The sequence below is a fragment of the Rhagoletis zephyria genome, unplaced genomic scaffold (assembly GCF_001687245.7).
Source record: "Rhagoletis zephyria isolate East Lansing unplaced genomic scaffold, Rhagoletis_zephyria_1.1 Rzeph_scaffold_01942, whole genome shotgun sequence".
Taxonomy (NCBI): Eukaryota; Metazoa; Arthropoda; class Insecta; order Diptera; family Tephritidae; genus Rhagoletis; species Rhagoletis zephyria.
Window position 1 is genome coordinate 46,536 of NW_016159026.1, and position 24,260 is coordinate 70,795.

Here is a 24,260-nt window from a genome sequence, read left to right on the forward strand (position 1 = left end):
TTTTTTTTTTGCTAAGAAAGTGTCTTATATCTATATCTATCTAAATCTATAACAAACTAATGTACCAGAGATTTATGAACACAATGTGGGGGTTCACTAGGGTGTTTGATTATTCGCCTTTTTTCCCAAAACCGATTTTCGATTTATTTGTAAAATTGCAATTAAAAAAAAACCTGGTTCCCAATTTTGAGAACAAGAAAAAACCGGTTGAACCGGTTTTATTTTACAAAGTTTTCATACAGCGAAAATGCTTATGTTGGTATGAAGTCACGGCCAAAAACTTCAATAAAACTAGTAACAGTAAAAATAAAAATTAGTGAAAAATTCTCTTTAGCTCTTATTTTAACATTGTTTTTAATACTTTATTGCATTTTTCTGGCTTTGTTTAGGATTTTAATAGTGCTCTTGCTGCCGTAGCCGAGTGCTTAGATGTTCCTACTGCCACTGGGGAGACCCATGGTTAAATTTATGATCCCAGCAAGATCAAAAAAAGTGTTTTAAAATACTGGTGGCGCCCTTCGGCAGAACTCCGAGTGTACTTCTGCAAAAAAAAAACTTCTCCGGAGTATAGTAAAAGTGCAGATCTCTCAACTTGTGTCACAACATCATGAAGCAAAACACGGATTGCAGGAGAAGCTCGGCCAAACACATAGAAAATGTTAAAGCGAAAAGCATTCATTTATTGGAATCAAAATCATCCCCAAAAAACCTACGATATAGTTTTAAAATCATTTAGTGGTTTCACTTAAACTGGAGAAAGCCTTGAAAACTTCGAAAAATAAAAAAAAACCGGCTTGTTCGATGAAAAAGACCGGATTATTCGATATTCGAAAACCGGCTTGGAAAACCGAGTAAATCACTCTAGTGTTTACACATGTCCGGTTATCAGATTATCTGGTTATGTGGTTATATTTATTATTCAGTTGTATATCGTAAAATAAATACACTACGGAAATAAAAATTCTAGTAAGATATTTTAGACCCTTTCTTATTGCAAATATAGTACACTTTTGTCATAGATCAACAAATCTAGTCTTTTAATATTTTGATGGGCATAATTTTTTAATTTTTATCAAAAATTTTTAGCCCATATAAATTATAATTACTGGTGGAAGATGAAGAAGGCCGGGATGGCGTTGGAAGTGCAAAAGACTTACCTAAACTTGGTGGTTCTAATTAACACCAGCCAGGAAGAATCAGAAGAAAGATCAGACGCGATTCGTTGAACTAAATCAAAATCGCTTTGCATATTAAATTAAACACCCCATTAACCCTTTCTTTCCAAAACAACAGTTTGAGTTTGAAGTCAAATAATCTCAAATATTAACAATTTCAAGGCCTTTTATGATTGACATCAAACGAGCATTTAATATATTTTTAACAATTAATAAGTTTTATCCAAAACTGCTATTGAATGAGCTCATAACCCATAATCAAAGCTCCAACATTAAAATCAATCTGGTTGTCTTGGGTAGAAAAGGGTTAACTACTTACATATATTTGAAGATAAGAAAGCAAAGAAAGAAATACCAATATTTTTATATTTAAATTATTGAAAAATTGTTATTTTTTATTTTGTTTTCTGCACACGAATAAATTCTTGATTTCTTTGACCCATTTTGACCGGTGGTATAGAAATTGCCTTCTTCTGGCCGCCTTAAATTTCTTATGATTGAAAAAATAAATAAAAATTGGTCGAAACAATGAAAATCACAATTTGAGCGGAAAATATAAGTCCAATTTTAACAGTTAAATTATTGTTTTTATTGTCATGATCACCGAAGAAAAAAATAGTTTGTATAGCTCAAGCTACCTGCATAAAACAGATTGTACATAAAATTTAAGTGGTAAAATAATCGTTGCCCACATCGCGTGCCGTTATTCGATATTAAGGCTGTTGCCTTGAGTGGTTAGAGATGTACACTGCCACTCGGTAGGATTCAGGTTCCAGCACTAGATTAAGCAAAATACCTAAATAGTTGGGAAAGCAACACAAACCTCCGTGTGTAATCCTGTCGTGAAAAAATCTCATAAAAAGACCATCTGCCATTCAAAGATGGCGAAAAACTACAGGTCCGCCATTTATGGGACAACATCAAGAAGCACACCACAAATTGGAGGAAAGGCATGGCCGAACACTAAGAAAAGTGTGTAAGCGCCAAATTTTATTTATTTAATTTTCATAATATACATATAAATATGTATGTATGTAATTATATATTTTGTTAAGTTTTTTCGAGTAGCATAACGCCAGTTATGTTGACTTTAATCGCCACAACGCGAAATCTTGGCACAAAAATATGTACAAATACTAACGGAGCTGGCGGCAAAGTTTAAATCACTTAAACCTAACAAAACGCAGTATTTTGTGTTCAAATAAAAAAAAAAAAAATTTTTTATATTTTCAAAGCATGTATTTTTTTTCAATGTAAGTAATGTCCCACAAACCTCCACAACCGTTTGACTGCAGTTGATTGAAGATTTTCCGTTGATTTGTTTGCTTGAAATGTATGCAATGAAGATGACACCAACAAAAAAACAATGAAATGCATGTTTAACATCTGCACAAATTGAATGCATGCCGCATTGCACGCTTTGCTCTTGTGCGCACATTTGTTTTGCCCACTCACCGACATCCCCTCCAAGACTCACAGCGCACTCAGCGCGTTCTCTTCATCACGTCAGCACTTGCTGTTATTGTTGTTATTCTCTACTTGGCTGCCTCTTTGCCAGTGGCAATTGTTAGTGGCATTATTTGTGGCCATTGTTTATTTTCAGCCAATGCGTACATACCTACTATCGTACTAAGATGTGTGCATATGCACGTTAGGGTGGTCCTTAAATGTAGGAAGCAAATTTTTACATCAGATTTCTTAAGCCTCAAACCAAACGTCGATGCTACTATAGACGTCTTAACCGACTTCAATCGGGGCCAAAATATATATCGATTTTGGGTATTAGATAAAAAAACAATTAATTTTAATTTTTTGAGCCTCCATAGAGGCATCCGTGCGACATGCCTTAACTGTCACCAATCGGGACCAAAATTTATATGTGATATCTGTGATCGCGATATTACCGATTGAGGGGGGGGGTAAGACTGAAAAAATCGTTCATTTGATTTTAAGTACCACCCTAACATACATACGTCTGTACATACTAGCAGCGCGCGCAAAACTCCGCGGTAAGCGGGCAATTTAGTGCTGCATAATAATTGGACATATTAAGTATTTGAGCTGCTCAAATTGTTAATAAAATCTTTGCCAAAAAGCAAACAAAAAAAAAAAACCGACTAGGTGCAACAACAGCTTTGGGCCGCATATGCTGCTTGCATGACTTGCATAATCGACATTGAGCGTTGTGCAGTTGGCAGATTTTCTGATATATCTACTCGTTTATTTATGTACGTTTAGGAAAATTAGTTAGCTGATTTTTTTTTTCTACTTTGCACATGCGCAAAGAATCATTAATAATTTTTTTTCATTTTGTGGTTAATTATAACTAGAGGCAGTATATGTAGTTTGTTTGTGCTTTAATAACTCAATATGTGTACTGAACAATGATTTGAGTAAGTTTTTATGATTTCGTTATTGCTATCGTTATCGATATTATTATATGTATATATCTATATCGATTTGGTTTGCGCTGCAAGTATCGTTATCGATAATTTTGCAGACCAATATATATTATATTAATCGATATAAACATTGTAATCGATATCGATAAGTTTCCCAAACCATTTGGCTTAGTAGAAACTTACATCGGAAATAATGCGAACATATTATGCTGTTGCAATATACATACATACATATGCATGTTTAACGATTGTTTGAATGTCATCATAATAACAGTAGGCAAAGAATTCTTACATCTAAAAAATCGAAAATATTTTAATAAATGTTGGCCTTGCAAATCGAATAAATAGAACTTTTAGTTTCTTTTTGTTTGTATATTGAACTAGACTATAATTTGCATAATACAATATAAGTACGTTTACTTATATTAACATAACTACATACCTATGCTCGCTGAAATCCAAGCTCAAAAACCTGTTTATTATATCTAAATTGAAATATGCGGTGCATTCTAGGCGTTTCTATGTCTCACTTAATAAGCTCGTATGCAGTGTGTAGAAACATAAATATGTACATTAGGGTGGTAAATTTTTTTTCTTCAAGCCACCGTACAGAACTTACGAATATCGCTTAATATTTTAACGCGCCGCCGTGGCTTTGCAAGACTTCATATTTTGGATGGGGTAAATAAAATGGTTCCTAGAATTGCTATAAAATCGTTAAAAACAAATATTTTTCGATCGAATTAGAATATTTCCCTTAAGAGATCATCAAAACCTAAAATTGTGATGCATTTTTCACTTAAAAAAAAATTAAAACCAAGATTTCATTATCGATAATCTTATCTCTTATATATAAATGCGTTAAATATTAAATGTGTTCACCATAACTTAACATTTTGAAGATTTCTGAAGGGAAAAGTTCCTATTCGATACAAAAATATTTATATTCAATAATTTCATAGCAATTCTATGAAAACAAAAATTATATTCCCCTATGACTCAGCGGCACGATTCAAAATTAGCCGATTTTAAAGTAATAAAAAAACGGGTCTCCTTATTTTCGATATTCTTCAGTTCTGGGATGTAGCGGCGGAAAATCCCAAAAAGTGGATGTTCTGTGTATTTTTGGTCCACCCTAATGTACAAACATACCAATATCAACAGCAAGTTGAACAACTTGTAAATTTATAATTTATAAATTTAATCAACTAATTGCAGGCAATTGCACTACTTGAAGGTTGACTAGCAAGGGGTTGAAGTTTGAGTTATTATGTGTGGAAAATTTTACAATTATGAAGCACCGATACAGTAGTTTTTTTCTTTACCTTTTATAATTGTAATCTATTATAAATGATAAATAAATTTAAGTACATATATTGAGCAGACAACTAAGGATACTATTAGAATTATTGAGTAAATTACATAGCGCGTGTCCGTTGTTAGCGCTGGAATAAAGCATTTAATTATTGAGCAGAAAATCGTAAAATTCTGCTCTAAAACAGGTCCTACCTAAGAACTTAAATTTGATATTATTCGATTAAATGGCCTAACCTAGAAAAATGACTATGACCACTAAATTCTGCGCAGCCGAATTGCCTTTACTAGGTGCAAAGGTCGTCGGCTATTTGTATTGATTTATTTCTAATTTTAACTGTCATTTAATTTAAAAAAAAAATATAAAAAAATATAAAATTTTTATTAAAATTTATTAAGTGCGCCAAAAAACTTCCTGTACTTATTATTCTATATTTCATTTTTACAAATACTCTGCAAATCCCTTTGTTGGTTGTTTTTTTGAAATATCTAGGAAGTGTTTCAACAGAACTGTTTGTTTTACTTTTTTCTTGAAAGCTAGAATATAAGATCGTTTACTTCTACTACATTTTTTTTGTTGTTCTGACAGCAAATTCAGTTTTTCTTTTATTACGAAAAATATATATAAGTGAAAAAAGTAAGCACCAAACTCTTTACTGGTAGCTTTTATAACAATAGCATTAAATGAAGAATAGTATTAGCCTGAGGATTTTCCAAACAAAAGATTTAAGCAACAAACTTGTTCGGCAACCATATCTTCCGCACATAAATATGTATCCACTGGCGGTCATTCTGCTATACTATTTGGAATGTATGGAATATTTTTAATTATGCTGGTAATTGAGTGTGATTAATACTATCTTAGTGCCTTTGGTATAATAATTTGGTTTCCATACTTGTAGTAGTCAACTCAGACAAAAAGTGTTTGGAATTTTGATCAAAAAATGCAGAGTAGCTTGTGAAGTCATAGGTAGTAGCACTAGTTTTACATCTTCTTCTTGTTTGGTGCTGTAACCGTCGCAGTGATTTTGGCCGAGTAAACAAATTTTGAAATGGTGCCACAAATTTGTGTTAGTGAAAGTAATCTTACAGTAAATCCAAACGAAAAAATTAAATTAATATTGAAATTTAACCTAAAACTACTGGCTGGAAAAATGACCCCACAAGAAGGTAAAAATAAATTTTACTACGGTATTATTCGCAAGCCAAGCAAAATTTTTCGGACGAAAAGAGCTAATCTATTTTTAATTTCTTACGCATAATTTTTAATTTCTTGCGCAGGCATCTCTGCCAAAATTGCACAAAACTCCAAAGTTTCAAGTTAGCCACTTTTTTACCATTTCTCTCTAAAAGTGAAATTTTTATTAATGTTTTTATTATTAAAACTTTTGCTAGCCCATATGTACATATACATATATGTATGTACGTACGCCTGGACCTTCGGCATTCGCCTTTTCAACTGTCCACTTTATCTCTTTGGCTATTGTTTCACGTCCGTCCGTTGGTGTTTTTGTTTTTGTTTCAAATATGCTTTAAGGTATTTGAGATATTCATAGATGAATGCCAAATGTTTGGTATTTTATTGTAACAACAAAACCAAGAGCTGGAGTTGCTTCAGCATAATTTCATAGATACAAATATACATACATATACGTACTTACACATACTTACGTACATATGTATCTACGGACATGTGACCCTGCATATTCATATGTTGGTGTATGTTTGCCTTGTGTCCATTACAATATTTTTTTTTTTCAATTCGTTAACGAAAGTGACTTTTGACTATTTTTAACTGAAATACGCTCGTAGTAAATGTGGATTAATGGCGCTTGAAAACGCAAGTAAAGCATTTTTCATTATTTTATTTTTAAGTTAAGGGCTTTTTGTCTTTGTTTTGTTTATGTAGTTTTGTTATTTCTTTACTCGCCTTTTGTATCTCTAATTTTATTGAGTTTGTTCAAATATGAGCGATTTTAGGAAGTTGCATAGTTGAAATTAAAAAGCTACCTTGGTAGAAATATTTTTGTAAATTCTGTGCTCGTTGTGCTTGCTGAACAAAAATGCTCGAATTTTAAGATTTTTCCCCCCACAATAGCTGCCAACTGCTAGCAACGATCAAAGTTTGTAGATCCACTTAGATAATAACAAAACAAAGAACTAATTATATAACTCATTTAACTATTATATTAGACTAACTCCTCAACGAGAAGTCGACCATCGAGGTTAGTAGTCGCAATGGAACAATAAATCGAGATATTAGAGTGTTAACCTTACCGTTAAAATTGGATTATATTTACTGTACGAAGTGTTACCCCTCAGCCACCATGAATAAAATATTCGCACAACATTTCCATCACGAGGCAAGATTTTTAAGCCGATGAGCAAGATTGAGCCCGAGTTGATTACGTACATTGCTGGTAGACTACTGGCTTTGCAAGCGGTGATCGGTGGTTAAAATCTCTATGTATTCGATGAGGGTATTTGGTGATCATCCGAAATGGCAGCGATAACATCTATCACATGTAAATTATGGTCGTATTTCTCACAATGAAATGGCTAAATTAAAATTGCTATAAGGCCAGAAACCAACAAAAAAAGGACGAAAGGAAATAAGGGAAAATATCCTGCTAAAGTTAAATGCCCTGACTACATAGCCTCAACATTTGCTCTGAGTAATTACTTCCGCATAGGGGTCCTATGGGAAGGCAAGCTAGAATTAAACCTCTAAGCCGATTCAATTCTTGGTCTACATGCATAGCTTCTCTGATATGTGAATTCTGAATGTGATAAAACTACATACATGAAGGCTAGTCGTGTGGTGTAGATAAGCTACCATTGAATTGGCAAATAGGCTTATAACTTATAATATCATTATTCTAAGGTAACTGCATGACAGATGAACTAGCGAGAAAGGATCAATTCCGCTCCCCCATTCCCTATGCGGATCTTGAAAATTCTAGCTAGAGAAAAACTTTATAGAACAGGCGAATAGAAGAGGCCACGTGCAGGACATTAGAACAAATCCAACTTGGATAAGAGAAAGTCTAACTCACTCTCTCGACTGTTATGGGTTCGCGTGCTAACATAATTGGCATCTGGCGCGGAGAATTTTATATCTGTTGTTTTATTTATGACTCTTAGCATAAGCATTTAGAGGCTTGAAATCCTGAATGCCAAACAGAAGTCGGACAAATTATTTAAATTTAACCATAAACGAGTCACCCACAAACGATGATACCTATAAATTTATTTAACAATTTACTTCGGTGCATTTAAGCACAATTTCGAAATTCTTAAGTGCATATGCATATAGTAGATATGTATGCAAGTATAAGTTCGCATGTTGAAATGATTTAATAAATACTTCGCTCTGAGTATATTTTTATGTCTGCAGCATACATTTACTACTAACATACTAAATACATACGTCAGTTCCAAATTAGCAATTCAGTTAAGAAAAATGCGTTTAGTTTTTTTATTATCTTCTTCTGTTGCAAGTGTCTGAGGCAGTGGTTAAGTATTTAGAGCTATTGCTTTGCTTAAAGTTTGTTAAGCTTGGTTCCAAGTCAGTTGCCCAAAAGTTGGCAGATATATAGTACCTTTGCACATGCATATACATATGTACATGTATGTAACTGAGTGAGCTTGAGCAGACATTTAACTAAGTACAAACCTACCGCTGATAGCCTTCACACTTGATTAGCAGACTTGGTTTTCAGACAAATGAAATATTTTGTCGTAGTAAATTTTGGCCTTTTATTGTTGCGGTTGTTTTTTTTATCACTTTTCGTTTCATTAAGTATTTGCACATACATACATACATTTATCTGTGTGTTTAACTGCATTTGTCCGACTGACTGATGGCTTGCATGTCTTTGCGAATAAATGATGGATTTGATTGTTTGCTTGCCATCTGTCTGTATCCATTTCAGTGTGTCGAATGCATTTAAACTTCTGTCAGTCTGGGGTGTCTGCCTGAACGGTGTTCATTTGTTCGCAGTGACAGGGAAATAGCTTAGACAATTTGTTACTAATTTTATTACGAAACATTGTTGAGTTGAGTTGTTAATTGACAAAGGAGACAAAGTTGCTTNAATTTGTTACTAATTTTATTACGAAACATTGTTGAGTTGAGTTGTTAATTAACAAATTTGCAAAGGAGACAAAGTTGCTAACATTGCTGCAGTTTTATGCTAATTTATATCTGTAAACAAATATTGTGCACACACATATTCAAATAGGGTGTAGAGCTTTAGCTGCAATTAGCGGCTCATTAGAGGCTTCTTTGCTAAAAAAAAAAACTACCTTAACGGACTTAATTTTCATTGGGGAACTTTTTTCAGCCAACGGCACTCGTGTGAATTCAGACTACTGATGTGTTCTTACAGAAGCAAATTGTGCCCTTTCCGTTGATCCGGTGAATTTGCACCATGAACTATCCCTCTCTATCTCCGTTTTGTTTTTATGCCGAATGGCTTTAGGCTCTTCATCGTTTTATCAACTACCCAGAAGTAATTTACAGGCACTACGAGTCCTTCCTAAAATTATTTAATCTGTTAGTAGGCCCATAGTCGGGGGGAATTCCCCCTTCTTTCTTTCTTTCTTCTGGTGGCAAGGACTTTCCATCTTATACCGACTACTGAGTATAAAAATTCTTGTAAATTGAGCTTAAAGATAGTCAGTGGCATGTCGAATCTCCTCCAAGGCGCAAAGTGTGGAAGGGAAGTAGCTTTTCCTAGTTGTTCCTAGTACATGCCTTCGCCGACATTGTTGTTCAGTTGGAATCCGTCTGAGTAGAAGCGAATAGAATCAATGGGTCCCAGAATTTCCTGGATAAATTGCTTAATGCTAAGGATCCCTACTTTAAAACCTTGTCAAAGATTATGGTGGACACGATCAGTTCGTTATTTGAGGGAGGCAGGGTGGACGATTTCTTAGATAAATTAGACAACCACTCCATACAAAAGACTGACCACAATATTTACAGCCCTATATTGGAGAATATGTCATATTTTCATACTATTAGGCCTTTTTAGGTATAAAGGCTGCTGTAGCTTTCCGCCTACATTTTGATGTGTTTAGTGACCAATGTTACTTCTAATTCAGTATAAATCCCAAACATATCGCAGATTTTGTAATGTGCTGATTTGTAATGTTGCTGATTTTAATTAAATAATACAGGTTTCGTTTTGCTCGGGTTTACTTCTAGGTCGTTCTCGTTGGGCCAATGATTCCTTTAAGCAGTAGGGTCCTTGCCAAGATTTATATAAGAGGAGGTAAGTTTTGTTGTCGTTGTTGAATCCCCGGAGCTGCTTGGTTGGCATAGAGCCAATGCTTGACAGAATAGTCACATTATATCAAAGACTGTCTCTAGAGGTCGCTCTGTGCAGACAATGGAAGCAAATTATCAGGAAATAACATCTATTGTCGAAGGCGAAGGGGCATCTCGAGAAACTCTTTAGAAAAATGTATTCTTTTAAATTTGTCAATTCAATAAAGTGTAAATCTGAAGAAATCAGTCCGAACTTCGATTTAGATACATATGAATTATAGAGTTCTGCGTTGACCTATCAAATTTTGTTCGATTCAAGGCACTATATCATATAGCTGTCATATATCAGATCTGCTTGACTTACATTAACTTCGATGTTTTTGATGCTATCGACTTGAAAATCATTTGTTTACGTAATAAGGAGTTCTGAGTTGGTCTATAAATTTTTCTTTTTGATTTAATGTTATGCTAGTTTTTTTCCTCAACATTACAAACTTACATTACTTTGTTTTAAATTTCATATAATTTATTTTCATACAATGTTTGTACTACAAATATCCACTAAGGGATGTATGAATTTAATTTATAACAAGAATATAAAAAAAATTGAACTTTTGTAAAAACTTTTTAAAATTTTTTCATCAATTTATTTTTTAAGCTATTTCGAGAGGTTACCATTTTTTTGAGAACCGATACCGGTAAAATACCCTAAATACTCAGAACCGCTAATTTGTATGCATTTACATAAGTATGTGTACATATGTATGTAGGTATATTTCGTCAATACGTGATACATATGTATGCGAACACTTAAATATTTTTTCCTTTTGCCCCAAAATATACTTAATTTCTTGCCCGAAACTCACCTGCAGAATGAAGCCGATTGAACAGATGATAAACCACGAGAAGTCTCTTATGGCATCCGCCCAACTCCAAACGCTGCTGAGGAAGGATTGCGGCACCGGCGCTGGTGCAGCTGCCAAATGCCCGTTAGGCAAATGACCATTCGAGACGCTGCCATTGGCTTGCACATTGTTGTTATTGTTCTCCATTTTCAAGCACTTTTTCAATTAAATTTGTATTTACTAAAATTTTATTTTATTTTATAGACACTTCAGTTTCATTAACGTTTGCTTAACGGCGATTTGTTCTACTAAATTTCTGGGTTGTTGCTGTTTTTTTTTTGGTTTTTTCGTGAATATTATCCAAATAGAGTACTGCACTTTACGGGATTTTCAGTTTTTTTCAGTTGCTTCGTAAGTTCTTTGAATTACATACATATTTCATATCACTCACCGAAATTTTTCAAAAAAACAGAAAATATTAACACAAAACACAAATAACCGGAAAAATAGAATCTCAACTATTTTTTCTTGTTCACGCCTTCACGCCAAGTTTGTTCAAAAATTTCGCAAGGAGTTTCGAAAATGTGACTGGCACAAATGCAGAAGAAAAACAAAACCAAAGTCAATTCGAAGTCGGTATCGAAAAAGAACTGTTCGACCATGTGCGTACTTCTGTCGATGGGTGAGTGTGTGTCAGTGTTTGTGTCCAGGTGGGGTGGTTGTGGATTTTTACTTCGCAGACTTTTTCGAACTACACTGACTGACTTCGTTGCGACCGAAGGAGCTTGTATTTTATGCAAACCGTTTGACTTTCCGCGCTACACGTCCGCTCTGCTGAGCGTAAGAAACTTTTGTGTTCACTAAATCGCGTCGAGCGTCACTAGACTTCTCCGTTCGACTGGCAGCGTGCAGCTCACTTTTGTGTGGCTTTCAATTTTTCTCGACGCAACAAAAACAACAAAAGCACCAGCAGAGACGGGGATCGGTAAAAAGGCAGCCCCAAGAATCAACAAACTAAACAAAAAATACAAAGCAAAAAAAGCTTAGCTGCCCGACGACCACTCTGTGCAGCTGTTGTGTTGGTCAAAGCTTAGCTCAGCTGCTCAGGTGAAGCGGCGGCGGCGGCGGCGGCGGCGGCGGTAGTGGGCAAGCCAAACTCAAGCTTAAGCTGACAGTGGCTATTAGCGCAGAGCGACACAGCGCCGCGCCGCGCCGCGCCGCTCCAATTAAAGCCGGATTGTGACGTCACCCGGCTGTTGTATTTCGCTTTCATTTGACTTCTGTCTCGCAGACCGCCGCACTCTGCTCTCGCCCTCTGCTTGGCTTGACTTTGTTTGTACGCTTCACCGCTGTTTACTTTACTACTTCAGTTTCAATCTCAGCCACGCTTGCGGTTTACAGCTGATCGTTGCTGTTGTTCGGTCTTCTTTGATTTTTGCTACTTCCAATTGCTTTCTGTTTTTCTTTGCCACACTGCCGACCACAGCTGATCTTTGTTATTAACCGCTTCGGCTTTGCGCGCCAAAATCGTAGTGCCAGCCAGCAAGCTGCGGCCTCTGCGGTGTCTCCCTAGCTAGACCTTGAAAGTTGATTGTTTTGTATGCCATTTCCCTTTCTTTCTTCAGCAGGTTTTCCTTTCATTGCTTACTTATTTACGGGCAAGCTTGGATAAGCATTTAAGTTTGCGCCGCCTTTTTCTTCGCGGGCTGATTTATTTAATTACTCAGTTACGGTTTCGTTTTCTGGTCTTTTGTTTTGCCGTTTAAGCTGGTATTTTGCCATTGTCTTCGCTTTACTTCTGGCATAATTTGTTCCGTCAGTCAAATTGTTTGCTTTTCTTTTGTTTTTGTTGTTGGCTTGATTGTGGGAAGACAGATCGCGCTTGACCAACTTCCATTGTTTTGAAGTGCTTCTGCCATTGTGGCGAGTCCGCTAATTGCTGTTTGTTTATTTGTTAATTGCGTACATAATTTGAAATTAATTTTTAATTGACATGAGGAAGGAAAATGATGGATGTTAATTGTGGTTTACTGTGTTAGCTGTTATCAATTCTCTTTTTCTTGTTTTATTTTGCAGAGAAGAGATGCAGCTCAGAATTTCTCTCAAATGTCGTTCCTATTACCAACCCTACTAGTATAAACAATGTTGCCAGATTCACAGTTTTAACTGTAAATTACAGTTTTTTGGCAAGCTTACATTTGTTTTTTATACCTCCTAATGTTCAGTATACAGTTTTTTTTCGAAATGTGTTGAGAGAAATATTTTTAGCTGTTCTGTTTCTGAGTGTCCTAGGCGATACAAAATGCCGCCTCTCGTACTCTCGAACTAGATGTTACCACTTTTACTTTCAAATGCCAAGTTTTTAGGAGCAAGACTTATAAACCCGTCACAACCCGTTGTTGTTATTGTTGTAACGGCACTACTAAGCCACGCCTATTTCGGTTCATCCTCAAATCAATATCGTCAAGCTCAAAACACGGTAGGCCCAGGAAACGGGCTGTTTCAATAGGGTCGGACCAAAGGGAGAGGGGTGGTGCATGTGAAGAGGTGGTTGGTGTCGTGCGGACAGTATCCACATGCCGAACACTCATTGGGGATATTGGGATCGGGTCTGCACAAGTAGCTGTTGAGGCGGCTACAGTATCCAGACCGTAACTGAGTCAGGGTAACGCGGGTCTCTCTTGGCAGGTGAAGTTCTGCGTCTGCTACAGCTGGTGATTTGGCTCCGATCACGGCATTCATAGGCCGGGAGTCGTGGCAGGTGGTGACCAACTCCTTATGAATGTCCTTGATCTTTGTATACTATTAATAAAACAACGTTTTCTATCAGTTAGTTATTGAATTTTTCGGTATTTGAATAATAGTCGGCATATCTAACTACTCGACTACGATAGTCAAAGCCTTCTCCTCATAAAAAAAAAAATATTGATAAAATTTCTTCACAAATATTTTCTGAAAAAACCATATTTGGGCGTTAAATGTGCTTTCTTATAAGGATTGTCATAATAAGAGCTTTGACAAAGTTCATAGCGCCAACCTTAGTGGTTTGTACCCGAATAAGCTTTTTAACATGGATAGAAATCGGTAAGTTTATATGGCATCACAACGGGCCTATTCGGAAGCGTTGTATCCACAATTTTCGTTATCAGAGACCGCAAGCGTTGCGTCTTTCGAAACGAAGAACAGATTCTAAGTGCACATAGCCTATATATAGGTAGATTTGATGTCTTGATTGCATCTGCATAAACCTCACTGTACCAACTGCAAAGAAATCCTAGATCCACCTACCGATCATTATTGGCGTTGTAACCGCCTAAGCGATTTTGGTCGAGTCTAAAACAGAAGGCCAGTCATTTCTCTTCTGAGCCAACGGACACCAATTGGACTCCTTCCTCTACCTCTGTTTTTGCAACACCTCGACTAAAAATTGGTTCTGATCGCATTGTATGAGCCATAGATTCATCAATCAATATATTTTATTGCACAGTAAATGGTTGTAGTACACATCATCAGCTCCGGTCTGGTTTTCGGCTTTTGTCCTCCTTCCGAAGAAATTGTTGGCTATATCTGCTAGATAAAATAATGCCAGAATCTTTGCATTGTTTCTAGCAGAGACTTTGCTAAATGTTCTACGATACTGCCTGAAAACTTTGAGTATTTGGTTTAGTCTGCAGAAAGCCTTAACGAACGCACACACAGAAAGCACAGCGATGCCGATCGAAACCGGCCCGAGAGGAGTGCAGCTTTTAAATTGCTGAGGCTACATACATATATGAACGTTTTCGTACAGCAAGCTTTTCCAGAAGCTTTGAACTTGAAAGCAAAGCGGTTATTGACTTTTGGATTGTGCTATTTAATTTTTCAGCTTCATGAATAACAATGCAAGTATTTTCCGGGAAAGCAATGAAGCAAATACTAAAATATTTTTTGCCGCTTTTCGTTACAGGAAGGTGTTCTAATATATTTGCATCCTATTCATGGAGAAGAGCTCCGCTCTCTCTCATTCAGTGTGAACACCGCAGCTCCGCATTCTGTGTGTACGCACGCACCCCTAGAAATACGCCTATGAGCTGATATAGATTGAGATCTAAACAGTTTATTTTCCGCTTAAACAATACGTTTACATACTTGGATTGAGTCAAAGTTCTTCGAAGTTGCACCGCGCCTTAAACTTATCCTTGGTTTCTACACAAAACGTCCCAATAGATTTTTCTAACGCTGCCACACAAATTTCGTCAGCGTAAGCTTGAATGTTATTGACAAGATTGGCAGTATAAAGCGGCGCCGGATATTAGGTAGTGTCTTAGAAAAATTGACCTTGAAATATAAACAGGTTTTGCATCAAGTATGTATTCTTACGAAAATGTTTAGAATCAAAAACTGAATAAAAAATGGGTTAGCTGGAGTACCACAACAAACCAGTAATTTAGCATAAATAAGGCAGAAGGTCAGACGTACAAAAAATCTAAAATTATAGTAATTAAAAGTAGTTAACATGAAAGCAGAATTTACGGCTAGACGACAAGAATAAAGCAAAAAATGTTTTGCGAATTTTTTTTTTTGTGAGTATGAGTATATGTATAGTGTTTGACATTAAAACAGGATTTGTTTTGCTATTTTTTGTTTTGAATTGTTAGAAAATATTAATTTTGATGGCGCGTTTAAAGCTTTAAGATAAATGGTTTAATTTTATAAAGTTAGTTGAGCTCATCATTTCGAAGGTTATTATCTGGTTATTTTAAATATGAATTATAATTGGATATGTAATTTTCATCTCTATGTACATAAATATGTTAAAAAATTATACAATACTTTAATTAAGCGCACAGTAAGGTCACGTTAGGGAATAGCTTGTCCTTAACGCGTAGAATATAAGGGAGGCGATATAAAGCCAAAGGACAAGTGTGGGTAAGGAATCAGTTTCCATTGGCTGTGACCTCACCGAAACTGCAATGTGGGTACTTTATTGTGATTATAGATTTATTTAAAGAAACATAGAGAAATTATGATAATTATTATTATTTTTTTTAATTCACTGATTTGTTTTCGAAAGTGTTTATATGAAATTTTTGCATAAGAATTGCCATAGATGTATAAATAACATAGATAAGTATCTTCATATATTTATACCATGTATGCACTTAGTCTGTCTTTGTCACTCTATAATCAAGTTATGCAAATCCAATCAATACCAACAAAAAATGTTGTGAATATACATATGTATGTATAAACATCGACTAGCTCACCAATATTTAAAAACAAAAAAACACATAATTTAGTTAATTTTGAATATGCAAGCGCATTCGTTTTGGTTTTTTTTTTCGTTTGGTCTATTAGTTAAACTTGGGTATGATGCGCGTGCCGCTGTGGGTTCAAGAAACTCCTTAGCTAACATAGAGGTCAGCAGCTAGTAGAACAGCAATTATTGTAGTTTTTGTTATTAGTTGAATCATTTACTAATTTGCCATTATTTTCGTTGGCTTGTTTTGTAGCATCGTTTCTGAGTTGGTAGACACAGATGCATAAAGAACAAAAAGCAAATTAGTTTTTTTGTGAAGATCTACTTTTTCGCTAGTAATTATTGCATTTGTAAAGTTTTGCTTTTTTTTTTGTTCTTAAACCATATAAGCAGCTACGGAATATTTCGTTGGTAAATTTGTAATAAATAGAAAAAATGACTCAGCTGTATCAACACGACAAACCGAAACCACTAAATGCACTCGCATCAAAGTCATCTTTGTTGCAGCTGATGCCAGAAACTTCCTTCCGCAAAACTTTGATTTATTTCATTTTTTGCAGTGGCCACATTTCAGCGCACCTCGGATTTGCATGTCACGATTTCTTAGAACATTTGTTTTCCTTGTGTTGAGGTGTTATTAGTACCCTATCTGATATCTTATTAGTATTTCAAACCACTACTTAATTCTACTCCTTTTATTTCGCTATTAATTCTTTAAGTTTTGCACAATTTTCCTGCATCAAATTTTTTTAATTAATCTTCGTTGTACTTCACTTTACAATAAACTCAGCTGCAATGACAAATCTCTACAATACACTTCTATGTGACATTTAACGCGCATGCGCAGTAATTGCGTTCTGCTGGCAAGGCTGACATCTTTGTTGGTTTCTGCAGTGTTATGGTTCAAGAGGGTTGTTTTGACGTCTTTATGGCCACTGAGCTAAGGGAGTTTACTTGTTGCAATGACTCATTGTGGAGTGCGAACAAAGTAATAGCGGATACAGGGTGAGTAAACAATGAGGCAGAATTATTCCAAGCATGCACTCTTAAATTTTCTCGAACATTGGTACAACGCTTTGGCCACTACTGAAGAGCACAAAATGTGCAAAGCCTTCAAAACCGAACGATATGATGGTCACCGGAAAACTAACGAAAGCCATTCGGAGCCATTCGTAGCGAATACTTTGGCGAACACTCCAGAAAAAAACGCTTCAAAATTCTGGGGGACCACTACTTCGAGAACTTCAAAAGCTTAGGGCAAACTCTAGGGCCAACTAGGATTTGCTAGAAGTACCGGATGATTTGAATGTAAGTAGTGGTAGGAATGGCGAACCTAGAAACGAAACGCTCCCTTCACAACAGATGAGGATGCAGAATAGGACAGCGGTTTACCCATCATAAAGGTTGTGAGAAATATTGAGATGCCATTCAGACTGGATTAGGCATAGAACTCCGCATCCCAGTGTCATCAAGACTACGAATATGTAAGGGACAATGCTGCAGAACGCGGGCCATAAGCTAAGGAATACCAGCAACGAAGAACTTACCACGTGCACCCCAAGAGCTTTGGGCCCTTGTATAGAAGACCCTGGAAACAGAACGTATAGGAAAGTATTTTTTATTATTGCGAAAGGAAGTTCGTTAGACTTCGCCCTATACAATGTTGTTAAATGAATAGAGGCTACTCTTCAGAATTTTGAGGACTTTTCCTACGATCTTAAATAATGTGGCAAAATATTGAAGTAACAACGAAAGGGAATCACCCTGCACGTCCGAAATGGATAAAAATAATGCTGATCTGCAGAAGAGTCTCGGGGAAAAAGGAGTGTTTATGAGATTACTAAACCAGCCAACAGAAGTACGCCACAGGGGTATACAATATGGTGGTCAACAATATGTTAAAATGGAATTAGGATCTGTTGCTTACTGCTTGCGCACATAGTGTTTCCACCATATATAGTAAGCGGGTAGTGTCTGTTCAAAGTCCAGTCATTATGAGCCAAGCACTCCGATATATCCTCGCACCTTTGGGTAACTAACTACAGTTGCGATTAGTATCAACCCAGAAAATGCAAACCGGATACTTTGTAATAAAAAATATAAGCTTAAGAAATAGTATAGACTTAAAGTAAATTGACCCTTCGGATGAAAAAAAGCATCAAGTAGCTCAGAATAATGCTCGATAGCTATGCAAAGAAGAGGAAGATAGTCTTGGTGGCGCTCTATTCTTGAAAAAATATGTACTTATGTATCTACGTGCTGGGCTGCGCATGGGGTTTGCTGGATTTATTTCCCCCACTGGTTCTTTATTGACTGAAAGCACTTCACAAGAACTGGTCTGGACATGAGCATTTAGGACTACTTCGACGGCCCAAACCTTACTGCACCTTTAGCCGACAAACCCTTAAGCCAAGAATATAGAGTTCTGTAAAACCACCAAACCTTAAAACAACGGACCAGTTTGCATCTGCTGTATGTTTACAGTAATACAACGTCAAGAATCTTTATAGGGAACACCTTGAGATGAATGTCATGGCCACTATTTAGATCGATTGCTGTATTCGAGACACGATGATGACTGAACGAGGATGTAGGCGCTCCGCTTATAAGCTGCTCGGTTATGCAAACATTTAGCTGGTTGTAATGAACACGAATCGTGTAAATGGACGAGTGAGTCGCTATTTCGATAGTCAGGCTGCGAAGAAGGCATCAAGAATAGCAGTCTTAATGGAGTATGGAGTTACGCCTATACTGGACAAGATCAAAAAAATTTTAAATCTTAAGTGGGAGCACACTAGACTAGTGTTTGACATACTAAATGGAAGGAGGAAACATGTTTTAAGTAGGAGGGCAGATCTTGGAGGGCATCCTCTGTGAGTGCCCAGCCCTTAACAAGCTGCGTTCAGTGCGCTGGAAATTACCAATTTATCAAATCGCCAATTCATTATGAAAATTATCCAAATCTCATAAATATTGGCTTTTAAAAATAACGCCACTCTAGCGCCATTAAAGTGTGGGCCAACTATGACGTTATCTATTATCTATACTAACGAAAGCGGTCTTGAAAATTATGGGGATAATTTTTAATTTTCGACAAAAAATAACGACCTTCATATGCGAGAAAAAAAGCCTTAATGTCGATGTGGCTGTAAAAAACAACACTTGTTTCGAGATTTTCGGAAAAATTTTACGCAGTGTTAATAAAGCGAATACTGGTCCAACGAGTATTGTAAAAAAGCGCAATTTATTGCGATTTCTTAAAAATGCCGCCATTAACTTGCTCGTCATAATTAAACACTAAACTTTGTTAAACTATTTCATAAAACAACAAAATATTACACTCGAAAATGTTATTTTTACTTGCTAAATAGTACGGAAGCATTTCATAAAATTCTAGTAGCGGTGGTACGCCTGCGCAACGACTCATCGGCATCATTTGAAGTGGCAAATTTTTTCTATCGTCCGCACTCTTAAAACTTTGTTGCTTTTGTGTTCCTTTGTTATTATTTTGAAATATATTTGCTAAGCAATAAACTTCCTCTTTCCTTCAACTCCGCGTTCGAGGAAGTAAAATAGGTTAAACTACATAGCCACATATTTAGATATACAAAAGCCATAAACACGTCACGTCATAGCGGACAGCGGACAGCGGGCACGTATAACCATAGAATTCTCCAATGTCCAGTGAATAATTTAAAGTCCGCTTATCTCGAGATGCTAATAAAAACAAAAAAAAAATAACGCTTAGCATTTAATTGAAAACCATTCAAAGGTCAACAGAAAAATTTGTAAATCCAGTTTTTTTTCATTTATATGTTTTTGTGTGTGAAATTATTTGTTTTTTAGTTTTTTTAGTAGTGAAACACTTGAACTTTTTTGTGGTTATCACTTGACGAAGTATTTGCACACAGGGTATTCATAGAGCAACCTAAGTTTGGATGTGGTCATCGAGCGGCGGCGTTACGGAAATTATTGAATTTTTATTCATCGGCAAGCAGAAAATGAAAACAAATTGGAAAAAAGAGTTGGTGTTAGTGCTAATTGTAGCAAAATTAAATCAGCATTTGTGCTGATGATGATGAATTTATTCGCGTAGAATTACAGTAGCAGCGTTTTTTTTTTGGTTTTATCTTTGTTAGAGTTCAACGACTTTTCGACACTTCAAAAACAAATTTTTATTTTTGTTATCGATTTTGCGGAAGAACTATTTGCGTTGTTAATTAGTTACGTTAGTGGATGATGCTATAAAAAATCAAATCTAAGAATTCTGTAGGGTCAATCACCGAAGTAACAACATCCGCGACAAGGCCAAAAAGTAAACTCAAAGTTATGCCAATTAATATATACAATTAATTAATGATTCAAGGTCTTTGGTGTGTCTTCGGTTGTCAGCGGATTTTAACCAAAAAAAAAAGAAGTGCTACCATATTTTGATTTATAGTTATGGTTCAGTTATAGTTAAGTCTCTCCTCTTCAAACTCTCTAAGGGTTCGTTGAATGCAACAACTCAGTTTGAGGGCCAGAGCCGTAACCGGGAAATATAATTATTTACATGCATCTTGAAGCAAAGCCAGAAAAATTTTACTTACTAGTACTTTGAACCTTAATTAATCTTCAGCCTGGAAGTTCACGAAAATATCTCTTATAGCAGCTGATATTGTCTATCCATTTGAGTTGGCAGATTTGAGGTCCGAAGTTACAATGTTAAATGTTCACTTATAATACTGGATATATAACCTCAAACAAACTCTTAAGTTATTCCCTACGGATTCAAACAATATATTAAACCATAATATCGATAAACCGATAAGCCGATAAACAGCCCCTTACCGAAAGTAAAACTTGATCAATGACATCCAAAAAGCAGCGCTGAGCGTAGCGTAGTTCATAGGCAGATAACTGAGGTATTATTTAGCACAAAAACCCTGGAACACTAAATTACTCCTACTCCATAGAAAAATAAAATTTCCAATTGCAAACTTCCTTCCGGCCAACGGTAAATAGTTAGGGGGAAGTACAGGTACTCATTTTGCTTTTCAGAGCCCTTAATTAACAGCCATAGGTACGAAAGGGGCAGCGAGTTTTTTGATTGAAATAAATCAAGTCTTCCGTTCAGATTTCGAAAGAATTTTCGGAATGGGTATGCGTGATGCTGCCAAGTTGGATCTCGAATATTATTCGGAGCCTATAATCAAGAAATTTTTTCGCTTATAGAGAAAACTGTTGGTCCTAAGTCAGGAGGGAGATAATCAATTAAAAATCGGTACTGAAAGGACCTCTTCGAGGTGCTAGACTTAATTTTAAAAGAATTAGAAGAAAGTGCATTTTTTTAGGGACCGTAATAATAATTATGTTTAATTAATCATTCAGTTTTATTTTTCCACTTAAAACTTATAATTATTTATAATATATATATATATATATATATTTATTTATAAAATGTAAAAGGCCGCTGTGGTGTAGTGGTAAGCAGTGCGCGCTTCCACTCCGCAACGCCTGGGTTCAAACCCTGGTCAAAGCAACATCGCAAAAAATATAGAAAAAAGGTTTTTTCTTAACAGCGGTCGTCCCTCGGCAGGCAATGGCAAACCTCCGAGTGTATTTCTGCCATGAAAAACAGCTTCTCATAAAAATACAATCGCCGTTCGGAGTCGGCGTAAAACTGTAGGTCCCCCCGCTTTGTGTGACAACATCAAGGCGCACGCCACAAATCGGAGGAGAAGCTCGGCCAAACACTAACATATGTGTAAGCGCCAATCTATTATATTATATTAAAAGGCCGTACAGGCGCAACAAACTGAAATTTTGACTTCAAAATTTCGAGACTTATTTCTTTTATTAAGGTGTCGCAGCCTCTGAAAAGGATATGTCGGAAATCACGATAGTAATGCTTTTACATTTTTTGAATAATAATTATTCTTAAGTAAAAAAATATAACCCAATAAAAATTATTATTTGTTATTTGTAAGCGAAAAAATAAAAAAAAAACCAAAAATTATGATTATTTTTTAGAGAAAAAAGTACAACTTTAACATTAATTATTATTTGTAATTTTATGGGTCAAACTCAAAAATTAAAACCAAACCGGTAGAACGTACGACTACAAAAAAATATGGGAATATAGTTTAAATTGGTTTTACAACGTTTAAAACATGTTGATCTTTTTTTTGGTTGAAATTAAAAAAAATATGATTGTTTACGATTCCTGGCACTTTTTGCCAGACAAAGTTGGTTCGACGATTTGCACCGATAAGCAACACCTTTGACAAAAAAATAATTGCATTCAGTTGAAGAATTGTATACCTTTATGAAGCATCACCTTTAAAGGGAAAATGGCCTATGTCGGGTTAAGGTTTTTTTTTTTTAAATAAATGTTCTTGTCGTTTGTGTTTGCCTGCGAAAAAAAAATACCCTAATCATAAAGTAAATAAGATCAACGCAAAGGCTATCAGATTTCCTATCCTATCGTGATACAGAATAAGGCTGTAAAAATGCTTGACAATGTAAAAAAAAACATAATTGCTGGCGGCTATAATTGCAGATCTGTGACGTGTGATTAACACCAATAAGCGTCAATGTTACGAGGCAACTACTCATAATTTGCTAACTCTGTATCTGTAAATATTTATATGGCAGCTGGTAATGTCCATCCATATAACTTGACTGCTAAGCAATCAAGGTGGAGATGTTAGCTTCTAACTATTTATGAAGAGTAGTATGTGCAATGTAAATGTAAGAATCGCGTTGCCGATCAAAGGTATGTAACTACGTGTTCAAAGTACAGTTTTTATTTACTGTATGTATGTACACAAATATAGTTTCTTAGTTAGACTTTTTCAAGGCTAATGGACAGGCGACACGTTTTGTTCATTTTGTCGTTTTTATAAGAACAAACATTTGCCCAATTAAAAAAAAAAAAAACAAAAGTTCGCGAATAATAAGGCGATTTTGTTTTTTTTTATGGCCAACATCAAATTTAACTTAACTCAATTTAAAAGTAGACACTGTTCTTTATTATGCATACATACATATGTACATATATACTACTTTCTCTGCGTCATTTCGTTATGCAATCCAAGCTATTGCAAACTGGATAAGATTCTTTTGCTGCAAGCTTTTGTGTTTATTTATCTGTCTCTAGTCAGTGAAGCATAATTAATAACTCGAGTCTAAAGAAACTAAGTATTTTTTGGTTCCTATTATAATTTTATTCAGAAAAACTAGTTTTCTCGTTGCTTGCTAGTAGTATTTTCGCTTTTACTTATTAACTATTAATTATTAATTTTTGTGTCATTATTTTCTAAAAAAAAACATTGATTGCTCAACTGCAATTTTTCATCTTATGTATTGCTACACAAAAAATATTTTTGACAAGACATCGAATGCTTGCTTCTTTTGTTTACTTGCCATTAAATATATATATATTTGTTTTTAATTCTAGTGCGCAGCTCAGCAAGCAAGTCGTTTCGTTAAAACCTGGTTCTATTTCTGCAGGTTTTTTTTTTTTTTTGTTATTGGAGATTATTATCACGAATGTATGGTTTGTGGCTCCATCATTATTTTCCAACTAGTTCTTCTACATTCTCGATGTCAGTTTGGTTCTTTTCTCTTAATAAATATTCAATAGCATGTGATTGGGCCATGAATGCATTTATTTTAAGTATGGCAGAAAACAACAAAAAAACTTTGCAGAAAATAAATATGTGTTCGACTACTTTGGTAATTGCGCATGAAGTTATGCTCTTGTTTTGGCTTTTGAGATCAATGTTCCATTGAAAAAATTCTGTGCCACTCAAGGTTAGTTGGTTAACTAATTCCAAAGTGTACCTAGTTAATACGTGTATACAATCGTACATACATACATACATAAGTATGTATATCTTTGCCGGCTAATACGATTTTAGGCGTAAATCAAAATGTTTTGCTTCAAAATGGTTAGTTTAAAATTCCAATTTTGAAGGACAACTGCAGTTACATATGTACATACCCTGCAGGGAGTGACGTTAGCTT

At 35.5% G+C, this 24,260-nt stretch overlaps 1 protein-coding gene across 1 annotated transcript in view; it reads right to left on the reverse strand.

The window, feature by feature from the left end:
• LOC108365640 (estradiol 17-beta-dehydrogenase 11) overlaps window positions 1–13,544 on the reverse strand; it is a 31,198-nt gene extending 17,654 nt beyond the window's left edge. The window contains exon 1 of the mRNA XM_017619732.1: window positions 11,033–13,544. Within this exon, the coding sequence (XP_017475221.1) occupies window positions 11,033–11,218 (186 nt within the window). The 5' untranslated portion in view covers window positions 11,219–13,544. The remainder of the gene's footprint in view (window positions 1–11,032) is intronic.
• Window positions 13,545–24,260: the final 10,716 nt, after the last annotated feature.